The sequence below is a fragment of the Rhodamnia argentea genome, chromosome 2, assembly GCF_020921035.1.
Source record: "Rhodamnia argentea isolate NSW1041297 chromosome 2, ASM2092103v1, whole genome shotgun sequence".
NCBI lineage: Eukaryota > Viridiplantae > Streptophyta > Magnoliopsida > Myrtales > Myrtaceae > Rhodamnia > Rhodamnia argentea.
In genome coordinates, this window is record NC_063151.1 from 32,676,770 (window position 1) to 32,693,519 (window position 16,750).

Below are 16,750 nucleotides of genomic sequence, written 5' to 3' on the forward strand. Positions count from 1 at the left end.
GCACTTACATAAACATAGCAAGCGAGAGCACAAGCTTGATGCACGGATACAAAAAAATAGAGGAATCAGACGATAATAAAACTGAGAAGAGCCTGCAATGGAAATACTACAAATATGCTCTATTCAATATGCTCCATCATACATATACATATATATATGTGTATATATGTGTGTGTATATATGTATGCGCTCTATTCAATGCAGGTCAGCACTCTTTCGCCAAAGAACCTGCAGTGGAAATCACCCAAATACTTCAATCGGAAGAATGGCCCAATTAAGAAGTGTGTTGGATCAAGCATATCAAGCACACAACTTGCTATACTGTTAAAGAAGTTTTGATTTTCTTATTAGAATATTGAGATTCAATTCACTATAAAGCTGAAGAAAGTAGAAACTTTTTGAGTACGAACCCAAATTGAACTTGCACTACACCTCTCATTGACAACAATGTACAACACATAACGGTCTATCTTACATACATTGTGAAAACAGCGGCGATCACAAGACTTGTGAATGAATTGAATCAATAAACTATTTCTAAACTTCAATAGATACAAGTTCATTGTTCAAGATGCAATTAACAACCATTCTTCAAGCCCCAACACTATACTAAGCCAAAAGCAGGTCTAGTACATCAACAATGCACAAATATCAGTAGAAATGACATAACACTTTCTGATGTTACACTATTTGAATCCGAATTCAACAATCCAGCTAGCTAAAAGCTATCTCACACCTCAAAAACAAAAATTCTTGGCAAACCCAACAAAACAGTAAGGAAAAAGAGACCCAATACCCAGAGACAAAAACACCAATCCATTCGAACCCCGCCGAGTACGAGGAGCTCGGCTCGTGAGTTCTGATCAGCCACCCTTCGAGCCATGAGACTCAATTCGACGAGCCACACGAGACGAAGACCAAATACTCGATTGTCATCGAGGGAGCGAACTTTGTGAGCACACATCAATGGCACTCGGGAGGCAAGAGTCGAAGCGATGGTGGCGGTGCCGTACGCTTGACGGCAGACGAGGCGATGGTGGCGGTTTGTGGAAGCGAAGAGGGAAAGAGAAGATCATGAGTTGTGTCACAATCGTGAGTAAGTGTCGAGTGAAGAAGAAAGAAGATGAATGGTAAAATGGGTTGTCAATGGGTTTAGACTAGACTAAGAACCATATATTTTGGCCTTCTTATTTGCAAAACCCATTATGGCTGGTTTGGGAAATAAAGAGTAACCCATTAATGACCCATTTAAACAAACATGGGTTCGTAAATGAGTTTTGTCAACTCATTTTGACAGGTCTAGTTTCCGATTACTAATAGAATTTCTATCACCAGAATCAATGCTGCAAAACTCTTTAAGGGAAAAAGAAATGGTGACGTGAGCTTTTTCTCACCATATACAACTCTCTACAATCTCTAGACTTAGCTCGTTCTCGCTTCTTCCATATGTGTGATTTTTAAAGTTTCTACTCATTGAATGGAGGAGCATTCAGATGTTTTAAGCCAAATGAGAGACGAATGTAGCTAAGTGCAGTCGATTAGAGTATTTTCAGTCAAATGAAGGCCCTTTGAGCCCTTCTGGCTAAAAAAGACTTCACTTGATCCCTTTTTCCAGTTAAAAAATGCTGGGCCAGCAGAGCACAATGCCACTCATTCCATATGAATACTATTAAGGGGTAAGTTGCTAAACAAGAAGTTGACATTACAACTCTTGCTATACTTCAGGGACATTGGCAATTACTCAAGACAAACTACATGCCCTCAAATCGACATTATCACTATCTTGACCAGATGATACAGAAAAACGGCTGATCCAGGAAAAATTTGAATGCCAGCAAGCGAGATATGATAGTACAAAGCAACTTCAGGCTCGCGTGATTTGTCCACACCCAAAGGAGGTATTCTTAAGTTAATTAAGCTAGATATCAGCAACACGAACTCTGAGACAAACTGATCCAAGTAATAGGCATGAATGAAGCACAAATATCAGAGAGCAGCAACTAATCGGCCAGTATTCAGATTTAGAATCCGAGAACAGTGACAAAAAAAGGTAGTGACTATGCATGACCACCTCCATGGATGCCTAATTCTCATCACATGCAAACATACCGAGCCCCCAACTCCTGTTGAGAAGATACAAGGCTAACATGTCTACCATGGCGTTATGATTCAGTTCATTCAGATGCAAACCGCCAGAAGTGACATTAATTCCAGAACAAAATCAATTGGTTAAAGGCAGTGTCTCACCGTTTATGGAGAACGTGCATTGCCAGTTCCACCCAACCAAACCAAGGGTATAGCCAAGATTCAATCACCGCGATATAGAGTTTCAAAAGGACTGTAAAATCCGTTGCATTATTGCTTAAAACTAGGACAACATCCTCTGATCAAATGTACTTCACCAGCTCTCCTCAAAAACCATTCACTTGTCCAAGTACCTCGGCAAAAAGAATAATCCGAACCCACCTCGATCAAGAATCCACGAGTAACAAAATTAGCTAGAGAAACAGAGTAGAGTACACGAACCGGAGCTGGCCAGAGTATCCAAAGTTCAGTCGTTGAGCTGCTGGAGCTCGGCCTTGAGCTGCTCCATCTTGAGACCCATCGACCGCTGCAGCGCCGCCTTCTCGGCCTCCGGGAGCCTCCGCAGCAACCCCTCGAACCGGTCGACGACCTCCTTCACTGCGGCCCTGGCGCACTCGGCCTCCTCGTCGAAGTACACCGTCTCCTTCGACTCCATGGCCATCTCGATCTCGTCCCTCGCCTCCGCGAACTTCAGGTTTATCGCGTCTACCTCCTCGTCGTACTCTGGCACCGAGCCGACGCCCGGGTCGGTGCTGAGTCCCCTCCGACTCGGTCCGAGATTGGCATCGAGCGAGCGCGGGAACGAACCGAGGTACCAGGTTCGAGTCGCGTGGTTCTGGGGGCATTGAGGGCGAGGATTGAGCGGATTCGGGGATGGCGATAGCGACGCCAAGGAAGTTGAAGAGGAAGGGTGGGGTTTCGGAGGCGGTCTTCGTAAGCTCTGTCTGCTGAGGAATTTGGAGAGTGAAATTGGGGCCTGTGGAGGCATTTCCGCGATCTCGCCAAGCTTCTGGGAAGAGACACCGACCTTCCGGATCGAATTGAATTCACACCTCCAACGTAGGAGTGCGAGCAACCCAGCAAGACTCGTGTAGCTGATGAAGGTGGCTAAGAGTCCCTGCGAACGCCGCTCTTCAGCCCAAAACCGCAAGGGGGATCCATGAGGAACAAGCCCTAATTTTGAAGGCCCATGATGACTGGTGTTGGGGATTGGGAATCCACCCCTCGGTTAGAAGTCAAACCCTTATTACCAAATCGATTATCGGCTAATCCAGTCGAAGTCCACCTGATGAGTTCTTGGCAGGTCAAAGATAAGTACAGGACCGAACCCCACAATGATGATGTCAATCGCCTTGACCTGAACCAAACCATCACCAAATCCTCCATTCATTCCAACGGCCCCATTTGGCATCAGCATATATGTGCTCCGTCACCCTGAGTTCCATCCATCACACCCCCTAGATCCTCCCCCACATGGCTCGCCCACTCCGACTGATGCACCCGGCGATGGGCGTCCCTCAGCTCGGCCTAGTCGCGATGACCCTCGTCCTCTGCGCCTTTGCGCTGCTCATGTGCGCTTCTCATTCCCGGAGACGGCGGCGCTGGCACGAGTGCTACGGTTTCTTCGAGGAAGAGCCCGTCATAGAACTCCACAACGACGCCGTCATCTTGGAGTCACGAGCGGACCGTGAAGACGGCATGTTAATGGGTGGTGGAGGAAACGAGGAACAAGCCGCCTCCGTGTGGCAGAAGAACATTCTCATGGGCGGTAAATGTCAGCTGCCAGACTTTTCCGGGGTGATAATTTACGATGCCGATGGGAAAATAGTCACCCCTCCTAAGACTCCTCGCCCTCTGTTACTCACATGGAAGTGACATGTGCCTACAATCGACATGCTTTTATCCTACATTGTACCAAGCGTCTTTTGATTCTGAATGTAACGTTGGACTCTCTGTTATTGGAGCACCAAATGAGGTAAAGATTCACAAACATGGAAACAGTTTACAAGAAACAATCCTCCGACCAGGATTTGCCAGGACCTGTGATTTTAAACCAAATCTCAAGAAAAAAGGGAAAAAGGGGGACAACTTAAATCAATTTACAGATCCAATTTTTGGGGGTGCCTTAAAGCAGTTAAGCATCGACAACTTTCTTGCTCAACGAAGAATTCCGACCCCTGAACCCAACTACGCTTAATTTGCCAGATTTGCTTTGCGTTTGTTTCCTCCCAGAAGAGGACGTTTTGGCGGACTTACCAACAGCGGAAGGCCTCATCACCTTTGAAATCTTAACTGCCCTTGACGGTTTGGTCGAGGATGATGTTTTCACAGCTTTTGTTCCAACGGTTGTCCTTCCAGAAACTTGCGAGGATGCCGCCTTAGTGCGAGAATTAGAAGATTTTGCGGCTGCTGATTTGCCCTTGTTTCTCTGATCCGATACCTTACTCGATTTGGTGTTCTTCCCCTTGTGTTCGCTTATTCTTGCCCTAGCTATGTCCCTGCGGACATTGTCCACAGTAAGAGCTTCCAAGCTCTCATTCTTCCTGATTGCTTCTTCTATTCGAGTGGCCAAAGCAAGGTCCTTTTTCGCAATCAAGCTTGTCACTTTTCCTGTAGAAAGAAAAAAAAATGGGTTGTTTAAATGCATATTTGAGCTCAATAAGTAGCCGACCCATGCCATCGCTGTCAGTATCTAAAAGTGGAAAATTAGCTCCTTAATATCATCTTTATGATTATAGGATACATGCATAAGCAAACAAAACTTTCCAACAATGACTCGACCAGCTCTCCAAGCAAACCTTCTGCCTCAAATGTAATTGTGTCAGGTACAAGAGCATGATGTACTTGAGGTAGAGCTGACTACAGGAGAGTGAATAAGGTTAATAGACTCTACATAAGCAACCGCCACCCACCTTTTGCACCCATTCGAGCAGTTCTTCCAGTGCGATGAAGGTAGTCAATCTAAAAGTCAAGAGAGAGCGTTAGTTTCTCTCTGTGTGTGCATGTGCACGCAGAGAGAGAGAGAGAGAGAGAGAGAGTGCGCTTACAGAGTTCAGTGGGAAATCAAACATGATGACATGATCTACATCCAAATCCAGTCCCCTAGCAGCCAAATCTGTGCAGACCAATGTCGGGCAATCTCCATCTTCATTCTTAAATTTCTTCAAATTTTCGACTCTGATATTGGCAGAGAATACTACTTATAAGCATTAAAACCTAGAGCTTCAAAATGACTATGGAAAATCAGAAGAAGACAGGCAAGCTATAGTGGAGTTACTAGTGATTGAACACATGCACGGGCACTTAAACGGATATCCATGAACAATATAAATCAGATTTCTAGGCGCTCTGTGATCACAGTTCTCATACAACAACTTTAAAGTTAACGAAAAAGGAAAAAAAAAAAAAAACAATCAATCATCATTTGAAGGCTGCAAGTAGAAAAAGGACAAGGGGTCTACTCATCGTTAACTTACCTTTGCTCAGCCGGCACTTCTCCGTGGTAGTTGACAGTAGAGATTTGGTTTTCATGGAGAAAATGATCCACAGCACGACTAGAATTCAGAGTATTACAAAACACCATCACTTTGTTTCCCTTTGCCAAGCTAGGCTCAAGAACCTGCCTCCATGTAAGAACGAAATCAAAGTGAGACATCCATGTGTCCTCATTCCCACATTGAGTCACTAGTTAATTTACTCTTTCCACGTTTGATGTAATGAGTTGGACGTTTCTAATATAATGGGTTTTGAAGTGTTTGCAGCCAGAAGCTAATTAATAAAAATAACCAGACAGGTGATCACAAGGGAAGCTCATTTATACCAAAAAGGAAACTTCAGAAGTTCAACCCAACTTGTTTAATTCAGAAAGACCAGTTGGAATACGATAACTGATATGCGAGTAGAGTGGTGCATATCTCAAACACCACATATCACCAGATTCTTTTCTTGCTGTAACATAACGCCCAGGTAAGTTAATTATGCACTCTGCACAATAAAATATTCCCAGTCTGATTTCAGGCAAGTCTTTCAAAAAATTTCCATCCTGGTAAAAGATGAATCCTGTCTGATGCAACAACTCACTTCCACAACACACAGAAAGTAATTTATTAATATCAGGATCAAACACTTGCACATACTGCCTCTTCTCACATAAGCAGACCCCATTCCCTTTTCATCTCAGAGAGTGAACAAGATTGATAAAGAAAGGAGTCACCAGCAACCTAAATCAACACAATGCACATAAAAGGCTTATTGAACCAAATTTGAGAATGACATAGTGAATGCGAATATAAGTTCAGATAGTCCATCAAGAATTCATGTATACCAGTGATATGGAAACATGTGAAATCAGCAGACTAGCTGTGGGATATCTAAAGTAGACCTCTAAGAGGAAAAACTGAGGAGTGCAATAGATATGGACCTGTAGCAAGGATTCGAGCTTGTTTTCAGATCCCGAAATTTTAATGAAGTCATGGCGAGCAGAAGCAATTTTCTTATGCAGTGTAGATGTACGTAAATGTGCTATTCCTTGAAACTCTTCATCAACCAGCTTCTGCACAGCCTGCAAAACTTACAGCACTCAGCTCTGACACTTTTTTGGACAGAATCAGTCCAACGAAAGAAAGTGAACACTTGTCCCAATAACAGATGTGGATTCCAATGTTCATAACACAATGGAAATAAGCCTCCAAATTGAAAATAAACAAATACTGTCAAAATAATGCTTTTAGGAACATCTTCAAAGAATAAACCAACTCATCAAACAGAAATATGATTTTTTCACATATTGAACCACAACGTGAAATTTTTGGGAACACCTTCACAAACAGACCAATCAAATTGAGCATAAACAGTGACATTTTCCTAAGTAAACTGATATGGGAATTGAAGCAGTAATCAAATCAAGAGTCTCAAGAATGTTTCTACAAGTTCAGTAGCAACGATGCTATCAAAAGAATGAGGGATAGAAGAAGATGATAGCGACTAAAGGTCATCAGAATTCATTGCAAACTGCATGATAAGAGTACAATTCATTCCCTGCACTAAGCATACAACAGACCAAGATCTGTTAAAGTTTTCGATGACTCGACAGAATTGGTAGGATTAAACAATTCAATACACTCTATGCATATGACGACTCCACAAACAAAAACAAAAAAAGCCTAGAGTTTGAGTCTCTTAAACAATGAAAGACAGTGATGCAGTTGATTCTGCACTCCCGCCCCCAAAAAAACAAAGAAAAAAACAATAAAAAACCTTCAGAAGCAAAAACAGGTGAGGTGACCATAAAAAAGGATGTGTACCTTAGTCATTGTGGCAGTTACCAAAACAGTCTGAAATCTCAGGCCATCCGATTTTAGGGCTCGATTTTTCAGTGGACCAAGGAACTTACGAATGTCAGGACCAAAGCCACGATCAAACATAGTATCTGCTTCATCCAAAACCTTAAAAAAAGAAGCTCAATTAATCATGAACTACATTTTCTTTTTGAATTCTCGGATGATTGTGGATCCACATCCTAAATATGAACCTTCAACAAAAATAACAATTACGATAAAGAGAGAAATGAATGGCATAATCCAATACAACGCAAAACTAACCAAGTACTTAAGGTCACCGTACACCAAGTTCCCTTCTTCGACGTGCTGGAGAAGCCTGCCAGGAGTACCCACTACCATGTCGATCGGGTTATTCAAGGAATCTTCTTGCGGCCTTATCCGTCCACCACCACTCACCATAGTGCACCTGAATCGCGCATGATGGCTTATAGACTTGGCCACTCGGAAGACCTGTCCAACAAATCAATTCAAACCAATTAACAGAAGTGAATACATGAAGTTAGTACGAAGTTACAGCAGCAAGTGAAGAACTACCTGCTCAGATAGCTCGCGAGTGGGGCAAAGAACCACCGCTCGAGGTCGCCGAGGCTTCATCAACTTCCCATAAAGTTCCTCATCCCTTCTCAGCAACTACAACATAAAGCTATGAAATTGATATTTCTCGCTCCAAACACACAGATCAACATATAGGCAGTATTTACAACTTGCGTGTGCGTTTTAAGCACATAGAAAAACCACAAAGAAGCCGAACCAAATGATAACCCAGCCTCAAATCGGGAAAGCAGGTAAAGGCTCGGTCCATCAAATGAAAAAAAATTGGATCCTTGAATTAGCCTAATGCCAACAAACACTCCTCCAAGTCGAAACAAACGACCCAACTCACATTTTCAAAGGGTTTATTCAAATCTAACCACACTGGCAAACAAAACAGCACCAAATTCGACTTAATCATGAAGGATATCCACAGCTAAGCACAAGTAAGCGAAATATACCTGAACAAGAGGCAACAAGTAAGCAAGAGTTTTGCCAGAGCCAGTGTGAGAGCCCAAAACCACACACTTTCTGTCCAAAACGGCAGGAATCCCCAAGCACTGAATCTCAGTGGGGACTTCAATCGCAAGCTCTCTCACAGCCCCCATCACCTCCTCGCTCAGCCCCAGCTCCTCGAAACTCCCCACCATCGCCGCCTTCTTCTTCTTCTCCCCCTTCACCTCAAAAGCTTCTTCCTTTGGGCTCCTCGTCATTCCACTCCTGCTTTTGGTTTCTGGGGTACCACTCTGCTGTGGCTTTGGAGCGTCCTTCAAGTGCCTCAGCCTCAGCCTCTCGAGAAGTATCGTGTGCTTCATGGGCTGCATCGCCGCGTCCGACTCCATGCTCGCCGGCGCCTCGGCGGCGGCGGCGTAGCACATGGACCTGAGCTTGAGCCTCGCCAGCGACGCCGTCGCCGCGGGTGGTGACAGTCTGATGAGGCGCCTGGCGGAGGAGAGGCGAGACGGACGGAGGAGGTTGGAGGAGAGAGAGAGGGATAAGATTGCTCGACCCGTGCTCCCCATAATTCGCCGTCGTCTCCGGCGGCGTAATGGAAGTTCGCGTGAACCTTGTTCTCGCGCCCAGCAACGGAAATGGGCACACGCGCGCACCCACAATCTCCTTCTTCGCGACTCTCGACGGTGGACGACGATGGTGAAATCTCCCGCGTGGATAATGTCCGTGCTCGGGTCTCGCTCCAGTTCATCTCGGGTTTAGTCTTAAACCCTCAAGATCCATTTTGCCTACCAAAGATTCTCGTGCAACGTGTAATTGGGTCCTCGACTTTTCTTTCTTTTCGCAATCGACTCCCTAAAGTACAAGTACAGTACAGGAAGAGAGGGAACCCGTATGCATACGAATTAAAAAATATACACCTTTCAAATACGTAAAATAAGCAGATTATTTAGCATTTTACAAAATTGGATCATTCTAAAAAAAAATTAATTCTAACCAATGCTGGATGAAAAATCATTGGAATTTAAATATGATTTGCGGATCGGTTAAGAAATCGTTCAATCATAAGATAATTATGATGAAAATTTTAGTTTAATTCGTTCACTACATAAGAATGCATTGTTTTCTCAGTTGGCAAGAATCCCATCACCTTCGGAAAAAATGCTGGCAAATCTTCTAGTCAACGCAGGTTTTTTCAACTAGATGCTCCAAAAGATCCATCCCGGCCAAAGTTCCGGCCCAAATTTGACTAGATAAGCTGACATGTAATGTATCAACCTTTGCATTGCCCCAAAGTATTTTGTACCGATATTGATCATACTCTTAATTTTGCATTCCTTGAAATATGATGCAATGTTTTTTCTCTCATTTTCAACTTGATTAGTCAAATTTGTAAATAAGTTTTCGTGCATCAAAATCAAGTTCTAAGCTTTGGTTTCAGTATTTCATGTTCATATTCTATTCCATGAATTCCTCTCGAAAATTGATACTTGATTTTCTAATTATCATCATGAAGTTAGGAAATCGATTCATTAGAAACCCATATATCTTCTGGATCAACAATGCTAGATGCACATGTATGACAAGCTTCAACTTCTAACAATCATGAATGTCAAACAGTCTGTCGTCACAAACATAAAACCACATGCGAAGAAAGCACAACTAAAACTGGTAACCTCAGCATGGACATACTATGTTAGATGATACGCCTCAAATTTCGGCAAAGCACAGGCCAGTGGCGACCAACGCCTACAAAGAACAAGCACGCCCGCATGCATCGTGAAATAACATCTTGAACCCTGTGACGGTATGTTGGCTAAGCCTATGTACAAACTACAAAGCTAGACCGAATGAGATGATCAAGAAGCCAAATGAAAGAACCCTACAGCATCCGCCATTTTCTTCCTCAAGGCATCTTGAGATTCAATCAGATAGAGTGCTTCTTTCAGGTCGATTTCCAGCAGCATTGCAGCCACTTTACCAGCTCGATCATGCTCCAGACGCTCCACAGCATGTTTTTCTAGTATCTGGTATTTGTATTGCACGACAGCACAAAAAAATCAGACGGAAAAAAAATGCGGCTCATTGGTACTTGTATGAAACAAATATCAGGTTTTTCCAATCTTGTATCCTAGTCAAATTACACGCATAGATTTCTAGATTCTGAAAATTGCCTCCGGTCGCGAGGTACCTTATTGTTGGGATTTTTAGTGCAGATTTGATCGGTCAATTAGCTATCTTGTCATTGTCAACCAGTTAGTCAGGATATTGTCTGCATGCAGAACACGTTAAGAGGGTGAAGCCTAGAGGGTGTTTGGTTAATTTAACCGAAGTATACTCAAGCTTATGCGCTAACAGTTTAGCTTGAAGTTAGAAGCCTAACGGGGCAGTCAGATTGCGGGTGTTTAAGTTGTTATGATATCAGGATAGGTCAACATACCTTCGAGATAGGTGAAATAACTAGAACCGCTTGAAATTGCTGAGCATCAGATTCAACAGCAAAGTTCTTCAAGTGGCTCGAAATCTTTTGAATTTTGGGAAGCAAGCCAGCATCTAACATGATATCTGCCTCATCCAAAACCTAAGGAAAATTTATCCCATCATTCAGCATAATGCGAACCAACATGCAATTGAGACTTCACAGTAACAACAGAGAGTGAAAACATCCATTCTGATTACAAAGAAATGCACATACCAAGTACTTGACTGCACTGGTCATAACATCTCCTTCTTCAATTTGCTGAAGGACCTCTTCAGGGGTTCCAACCAACAACCCAATTGGGGCGTTCAGTGAACCTCCCTTATCTTCTGATCCATCACCACCGCATTTTTCACTTGATTTTACTTTTGCACAACTGGTGATGAAACTTGCCATACGAAACACCTATACGCCCTATGAGATTAGATCTAGGACTAGAGCATAATAGGAGGTGAAAAAGAAAATGCAATCAGTGTCACAAGCTAGAGCAGAAAAGGAGGACCTTGTCACATGATTCGTCCGAAGAACACAATAGGATGGCCCTCGGGGAGTCACGCTCGATTCCGAACAATTGCGAATCCCGTCTCAGCATCTACTGAATCAAGCAAAAAGAGAGAGCCAGTTCTTACATTCTACAATGAAGAGAGCGTGATGGCTCCGATCAAAGTTTGTAACTCCAGTGATATGGTAATGGGCAACAGGAGCTCTTAAATAAGCAGTTCCATAAACTAACTCCCCAAGGGGTGGCAATTCATGTCGAGACATGAGAACATAACATGGCATGAAAAACCCGAGTATGGTACAACAACTTGAAACTACTGCCGAAGCTCACGCTCTGACCCTGCCTTTCAATTGAAATCAGCTTCTCATCATAGCGGATGAAAAGTTATTTCAGCAAGGACAGCGCAATGACGCGAACTACCGACACGAGCACGAGCGCGACCATGATGACACGTCTCGAACGGTGAACGAAGAAGAGTACCTGAACGAGAGGCAACAAGTAAGCCAGAGTCCTGCCCGACCCGGAAGGAGAGCTCAGGACCACACTCTGCCCCTTCAAGATCGCGGGAATCCCAACGCACTGAATCTCGCTCGGCACCAAGACGCCCATCTCTTCGGCCGCCTCCACCACCTCTCCGCTCAGCCCCAGCGGCCCCAAGCCCGAGAGGACCTCCTCGTCGCCACTCCTCTCTCCGGAAGGCGGCGGATGCGTCGGGGGCGCCTCGCTCAGTGGGGGTTTGGGAGAGCCTCTGAGTTGTCTAAGCCTGAAGCTTTCGAGAATCATGGAGTCTCGCCTGGAGTTGGAGTCGGACTCGGATGGTTTCGGCGGAGTCTGCTCATCGTCGGTGGGGGCGGGGGTGGCGGTGGATAGAGGCTTAATGGGTTGCGAGGTCTCGGCGGTCGGAGGTGATGTGGATGAGCGAAGCAAAGGAGGAAGAAGGTTCGAGCAGAGAGGTCGAACGGTTCTGCTAACGCTTCTAATGGCCATCGCCGTGGCTAGTTTTGCTCACCCGCCGTTTCTTTCTTTTGGGAACAAGCTGCTAGCAAAAAGGTCCGACGTTTCCTTTGTTTGCCTCTTCTTAAAAGACGGTCCTAAATTGTGTTGGCAAGCCACCGGAGGGTTAGCAAATAGCAAGACATCCGATCAAATTGAGACTGTTTTCGGAGCTGCTAATTTTCGGTTCGATTCCCAGTTTCGGACTTGTCTAGATCGATTTTTTTTTTTTTTTTGTATATTTCTCAAAGATAAATCTAATGATCCGTTGATTTTTTTTTAAATGTTAACACAATTTTTAATTAATGTATTAAAATTAAAATTCATATAATCCACCGATTCCCCAATAATAATTCGCCAGTTTCGTTGGAGCGCCAAGAACCGATTTTGTCCAGTCCAATCCCAAGACCATCCAGTCCGATTTCCAATCCCAGAAACTCAAAACCAATTCTTCTGCTTCCTAGGTGAGACTGGATCGGAATCGACCACCCCTACATGCAACATAGTTGACCTTTCCTTTATTTTTTAAATGTTTTGCATTTGACTCGCTCTTTTGAATGCCTTTCTAAAGATTATTAACATCACGGTATAAGTTTTTCTTTATTTTCCAAGATTAATCTTTTTAACCCTTTCATGTTGGAAGGGTAGCTTTTTTTTATTTTTATTTTTGTTTGCCCTGTCTCTGACTTTTATTTTGACACTTTGCAGAACACAAGAGTCAAATCCCGCTAGCGTCCCCATTACCCCCCCACCCCCTTAAATATCCCTTTATCAATAGGGCCACATGCCTATTGGCTTACGAAGGGTAGTTAGACATGCACTCATTGATGCAACTCTATGCGATCTCATCTTCCAAATCAAGAGAGTTTAATGTGAAGCCGGATGGTTCAATATTTGACATGCCTTCGGTGCACATATACCGGTTCAAGGAGAAAAAACCAGGTAATTGCGAATACGTACCAAACTTTCAGTTCTGTGTAGTTTATTCCAACTCGAGCAAATTGTTTCGCACATACCTTGTTTATAGCTTCCTTCGCTTATGCTTTATTCATGATTTGCTTCCTTCAACATGCATTGTCCCCAGGCTTAAGATCCGTGTCTTACGAGACCATGGTGATGAATTTCGACAATTACGGTCGAATTATGTGCCGACGACGATGCTAGAAACGAGTCACGTGAGAGCAACACGATGATTTCTCCCAACAGAGAGATTCAAGGTAAGAGGTCAGAAAGAAAAAGTTGCGAAAACATCATGGCCAATTTGATGCAAAATATATTTGGAGGGACAAAGTGAAACTAACATAAATCTTTAGTGGGGAAACCCTTTCATCACTTCTTTGCAGGACAATTCCTTGCCATGTCTGCATTCTCGACATGTTAATAGCGCAATTAGTGTCTTATAATGGTTATGTCGATCACGGTAAGAATCAACCCTCATGGACCATATGGAATAAATATGTTGCTCATCGAAAAAGTATGCTTTGGTACCTGAATCCAGCTAAGCTATTTGAGGATGAGATCAGATCCCGTGTAGTACTCTTGCTTCAAGACACCGATGTAAGGCAAGTTCCTGTATAGCTCGGCATAATCCATTCCATATCCCACCACAAAATAATCCGGACACTGCCCAAAAAAACAGAGGATCACATCGACATTCTAGGTCCGTGTTCGATTTGTAAGCTGCAAACACATAAGAACCTATCGAGAAAAATTAATGAAAAGAATGTAAAACAAGGGGATGTTACCAAGATTATTGGCACTAAAATAATTTAGTATCACAATTTGGTGTTCGCTTGGTTCAGAAATGCACTTGACCAAAAGAAAGACACTCGAAAAACTTATTGAGGGGAGAATGAATGATCAGGTTGCAACTTGCAAGGAAGGATCCCTTCCAAGTAATCAAAACAACCTAAAGCAAATCGACATCCAATGGACGGCACATAACCTTAATATAGTGAAGGAGAATGCAAGCCTTCTTTGCTAAACCAATTTACAGACAAAGCACAAGAACAAAGCAGCATCCTATCCAGTGCACAACCTCGAAATAAACTAGATGGCTGAAGGAAAAAGAAGAAGGTTGATCAACAAATCTCATGAACCAGGCATGGAAAGCTGGTCAAATATATAACTGACAAATGGAGCAACGCTTACTAAAGGTAAAGAACAATCTGCAACTCTAGTCAACTTCTTCCTCATTTACAAACTTGTATAAGCTACAAAACATGTATTTATGATCTATAGTAACTAAATGACATTACCAAAGTAAGTAGCTCACACTTTTCTCATAGGGGATTTTAACCTTCCCAGCCAGAATATCTTGGTACACCTAAGAGAGGTGAACTGAACTAGCTAATTTGTCTCATCTTACCTCTTCCAAATTCTTGTCATTGTAATAGTTGGACAACACAAAGATATAACAAGACAGTTATGCAGAGAAAACTTTCTTAGTCTTCAACAAAAGAATTGCAAGGACCCGACAGAGAGAGAGAGAGAGAGAGACAGAGACAGAGAGAGAGAACCTCAAATCCACGGTAAAATTTTCCATCACCCACCAGCTGAAAATGAACCTTTCGCCTCACTGATTTATCAAGAAAAGCACAAACTGAAATCGATGATGCTCCTTTCGACTTTAAGTGGCCAATAAGGCAGGACAAGGTGTTCCCCGTATCAACGATGTCCTCAACCTGATAAAAATGATTTTCGGAGACATTAGCGAGCTTCATATCTGCAGTCCAGATCAGAAAATCACCAGTGAAGTCTGCCAACATGACTATTTCTATATCAAAGAACCCAGTCTTGTTATAAGAAGAAAGTTGCACAAACATTTCGCTTTATCAGGAGGCAACACTCGTGCAAGAAGTTCCATAAATGTAGAATCGTCATTGACATAGATGTCTATGAATGAGCCCATGTCAAGACATGTAATTATAAAAGGACGCCATTTTTAATATGGTGACATTCCAGCAAAACGACTGTTCTATTAGAAAAAGACTCACTTCGGAAACCTCATGAGATATCTCCACCAGTATTACCAACCTACAAAAATGACCTAAGCACCTGTCAGAGGCTTTTGACAAATCAACATCAGACTATCAAAAATGGGCAGCCACAACTCCATAAGATGTACCTTCTCTTGGGTAGATTATGCAATCGCCCTGGTACTTTGCCAAGTCAAGCAAAATTCAATAAGCCATACATGAGACATGATGAGCAGGTTCTAAAACTGGAGAAGTGCCAGTCTATGCCAACAACAAGATTATTCGGACTCGACTCCTAGTCAATTTCCCAGCTTTGAGGATTCTTGATCTAATAGTAAAACGTCGCAGACAATAGTAGCAGTGCTCATATTATGATTCAGAATCACAGAAATAGAAACTAAGTATTCTGGAGCATCTCATGCACAAGCATTTGTCACAACTTCGAATCACAAGAAGCAGCTTGCCGGTTCACTCTTCAACACTCAAAAGATGAAAACTTGAAAGCACGTCAATTACCAAGATGACATGCCTGCCTCGAACGTCCACCTTCAAGTCAAGGGAGACGGCGGGGGCCCCACTGGACGCCGTGCCGGAGCCGTAGGAATCGGAGCGGACGAAATCGACGAACGCGGGCATCTCCACCTTCCTCACCAGGTCGGCCACGAAGAGGAAAGCGCCGGTGGCGACGGCGACGAAGACCGGAGGCGGGGTCGCGGCTTTGAAGTCGGAAGTGATCTCGGAGGCGAGCTCGGACACCCGGAGCGAAATCTGGTCCTGGGTCCACAGGACTCGCTCCATGTGAGAGTCCATTTTTGAGTCAATTGCTGGTGGATAATGACGATGAAGAGGGACGCGCAAGAGCAGACACTGGCGTTCGACTTCGACTATGAGCTACTTTGCTTTCCTGGAGGATCCGCGAATCGAAAGATTAATACCCAAAAATTACTTCAAAAATCATATCAAAAAATTCTCCGTCCGATTCTTTTCCTTTTGTGGTTAGCCTCGGAGTACACCTAGTCAATTGCCAAAATTGATACGTTAGAACTTTCTTTATATCCTCACATGTCCAATTTTTTTCGATAAACTGACCATACATGTAAATCCGGTCGTCCATGTTATTATTTGTAGGGAAAATAAGGATCCGAAATCCTTTTATTTTCTCAAATAAGAGGTCTAAGTGAATCTTATTTCAAATAAAGACTTGAAGTAACATAATATATTTTAAATAAGGGCTTGAAATGACCATAAAGTTTCAAAAAAGAGCCTAGCCTAAAAGGCATTTTCATAATTTCCTATTTTGATTTTTTTTGTTTAATTTTTTCCTTTTTCTATTTTTTTAAATTAAAAAATGAAAAACAGACACACATGCGGGAGGGCTACCCCTCCCGCT

General features: G+C 43.2%; 5 protein-coding genes across 5 annotated transcripts; 1 reads left to right on the forward strand and 4 right to left on the reverse strand.

Annotated features, from left to right (window-relative positions):
• Nucleotides 1-2,185: 2,185 nt before the first annotated feature.
• On the reverse strand, nt 2,186-3,218 carry LOC115755782 (embryogenesis-like protein). The gene has a single exon (XM_030695352.2). The coding sequence runs from the start codon at nt 3,071-3,073 to the stop codon at nt 2,552-2,554; it is 522 nt and encodes a 173-aa protein (XP_030551212.1). The 5' UTR covers nt 3,074-3,218; the 3' UTR covers nt 2,186-2,551.
• Nucleotides 3,219-3,591: 373 nt separating this feature from the next.
• On the forward strand, nt 3,592-3,960 carry LOC115737030. Its single transcript, XM_030668980.1, has one exon. The coding sequence runs from the start codon at nt 3,592-3,594 to the stop codon at nt 3,958-3,960; it is 369 nt and encodes a 122-aa protein (XP_030524840.1).
• A 158-nt stretch (nt 3,961-4,118) lies between these two features.
• LOC115755535 (DEAD-box ATP-dependent RNA helicase 39-like) lies at nt 4,119-9,141 on the reverse strand. The gene is made up of 9 exons (XM_030695013.2): nt 8,417-9,141; nt 7,959-8,054; nt 7,686-7,874; nt 7,389-7,529; nt 6,506-6,646; nt 5,562-5,704; nt 5,133-5,262; nt 4,998-5,046; nt 4,119-4,695 (listed from the first exon to the last, which is right to left on the reverse strand). Exons 1-9 carry the CDS (start codon nt 8,975-8,977, stop codon nt 4,220-4,222), a joined length of 1,926 nt encoding a protein of 641 aa, XP_030550873.1. The 5' UTR covers nt 8,978-9,141; the 3' UTR covers nt 4,119-4,219.
• An 845-nt stretch (nt 9,142-9,986) lies between these two features.
• On the reverse strand, nt 9,987-12,439 carry LOC115740197 (DEAD-box ATP-dependent RNA helicase 39-like). Its single transcript, XM_030673657.1, has 5 exons — nt 11,870-12,439; nt 11,390-11,479; nt 11,104-11,292; nt 10,849-10,989; nt 9,987-10,435 (listed from the first exon to the last, which is right to left on the reverse strand). The coding sequence occupies exons 1-5, from the start codon at nt 12,374-12,376 to the stop codon at nt 10,268-10,270; spliced, it is 1,095 nt and encodes a 364-aa protein (XP_030529517.1). The 5' UTR covers nt 12,377-12,439; the 3' UTR covers nt 9,987-10,267.
• Nucleotides 12,440-13,679: 1,240 nt separating this feature from the next.
• LOC115739291 (hypoxanthine-guanine phosphoribosyltransferase) lies at nt 13,680-16,317 on the reverse strand. The gene is made up of 4 exons (XM_030672303.2): nt 16,302-16,317; nt 15,877-16,213; nt 14,902-15,066; nt 13,680-14,005 (listed from the first exon to the last, which is right to left on the reverse strand). The coding sequence occupies exons 2-4, from the start codon at nt 16,168-16,170 to the stop codon at nt 13,886-13,888; spliced, it is 579 nt and encodes a 192-aa protein (XP_030528163.1). The 5' UTR covers nt 16,171-16,213; nt 16,302-16,317; the 3' UTR covers nt 13,680-13,885.
• Nucleotides 16,318-16,750: the final 433 nt, after the last annotated feature.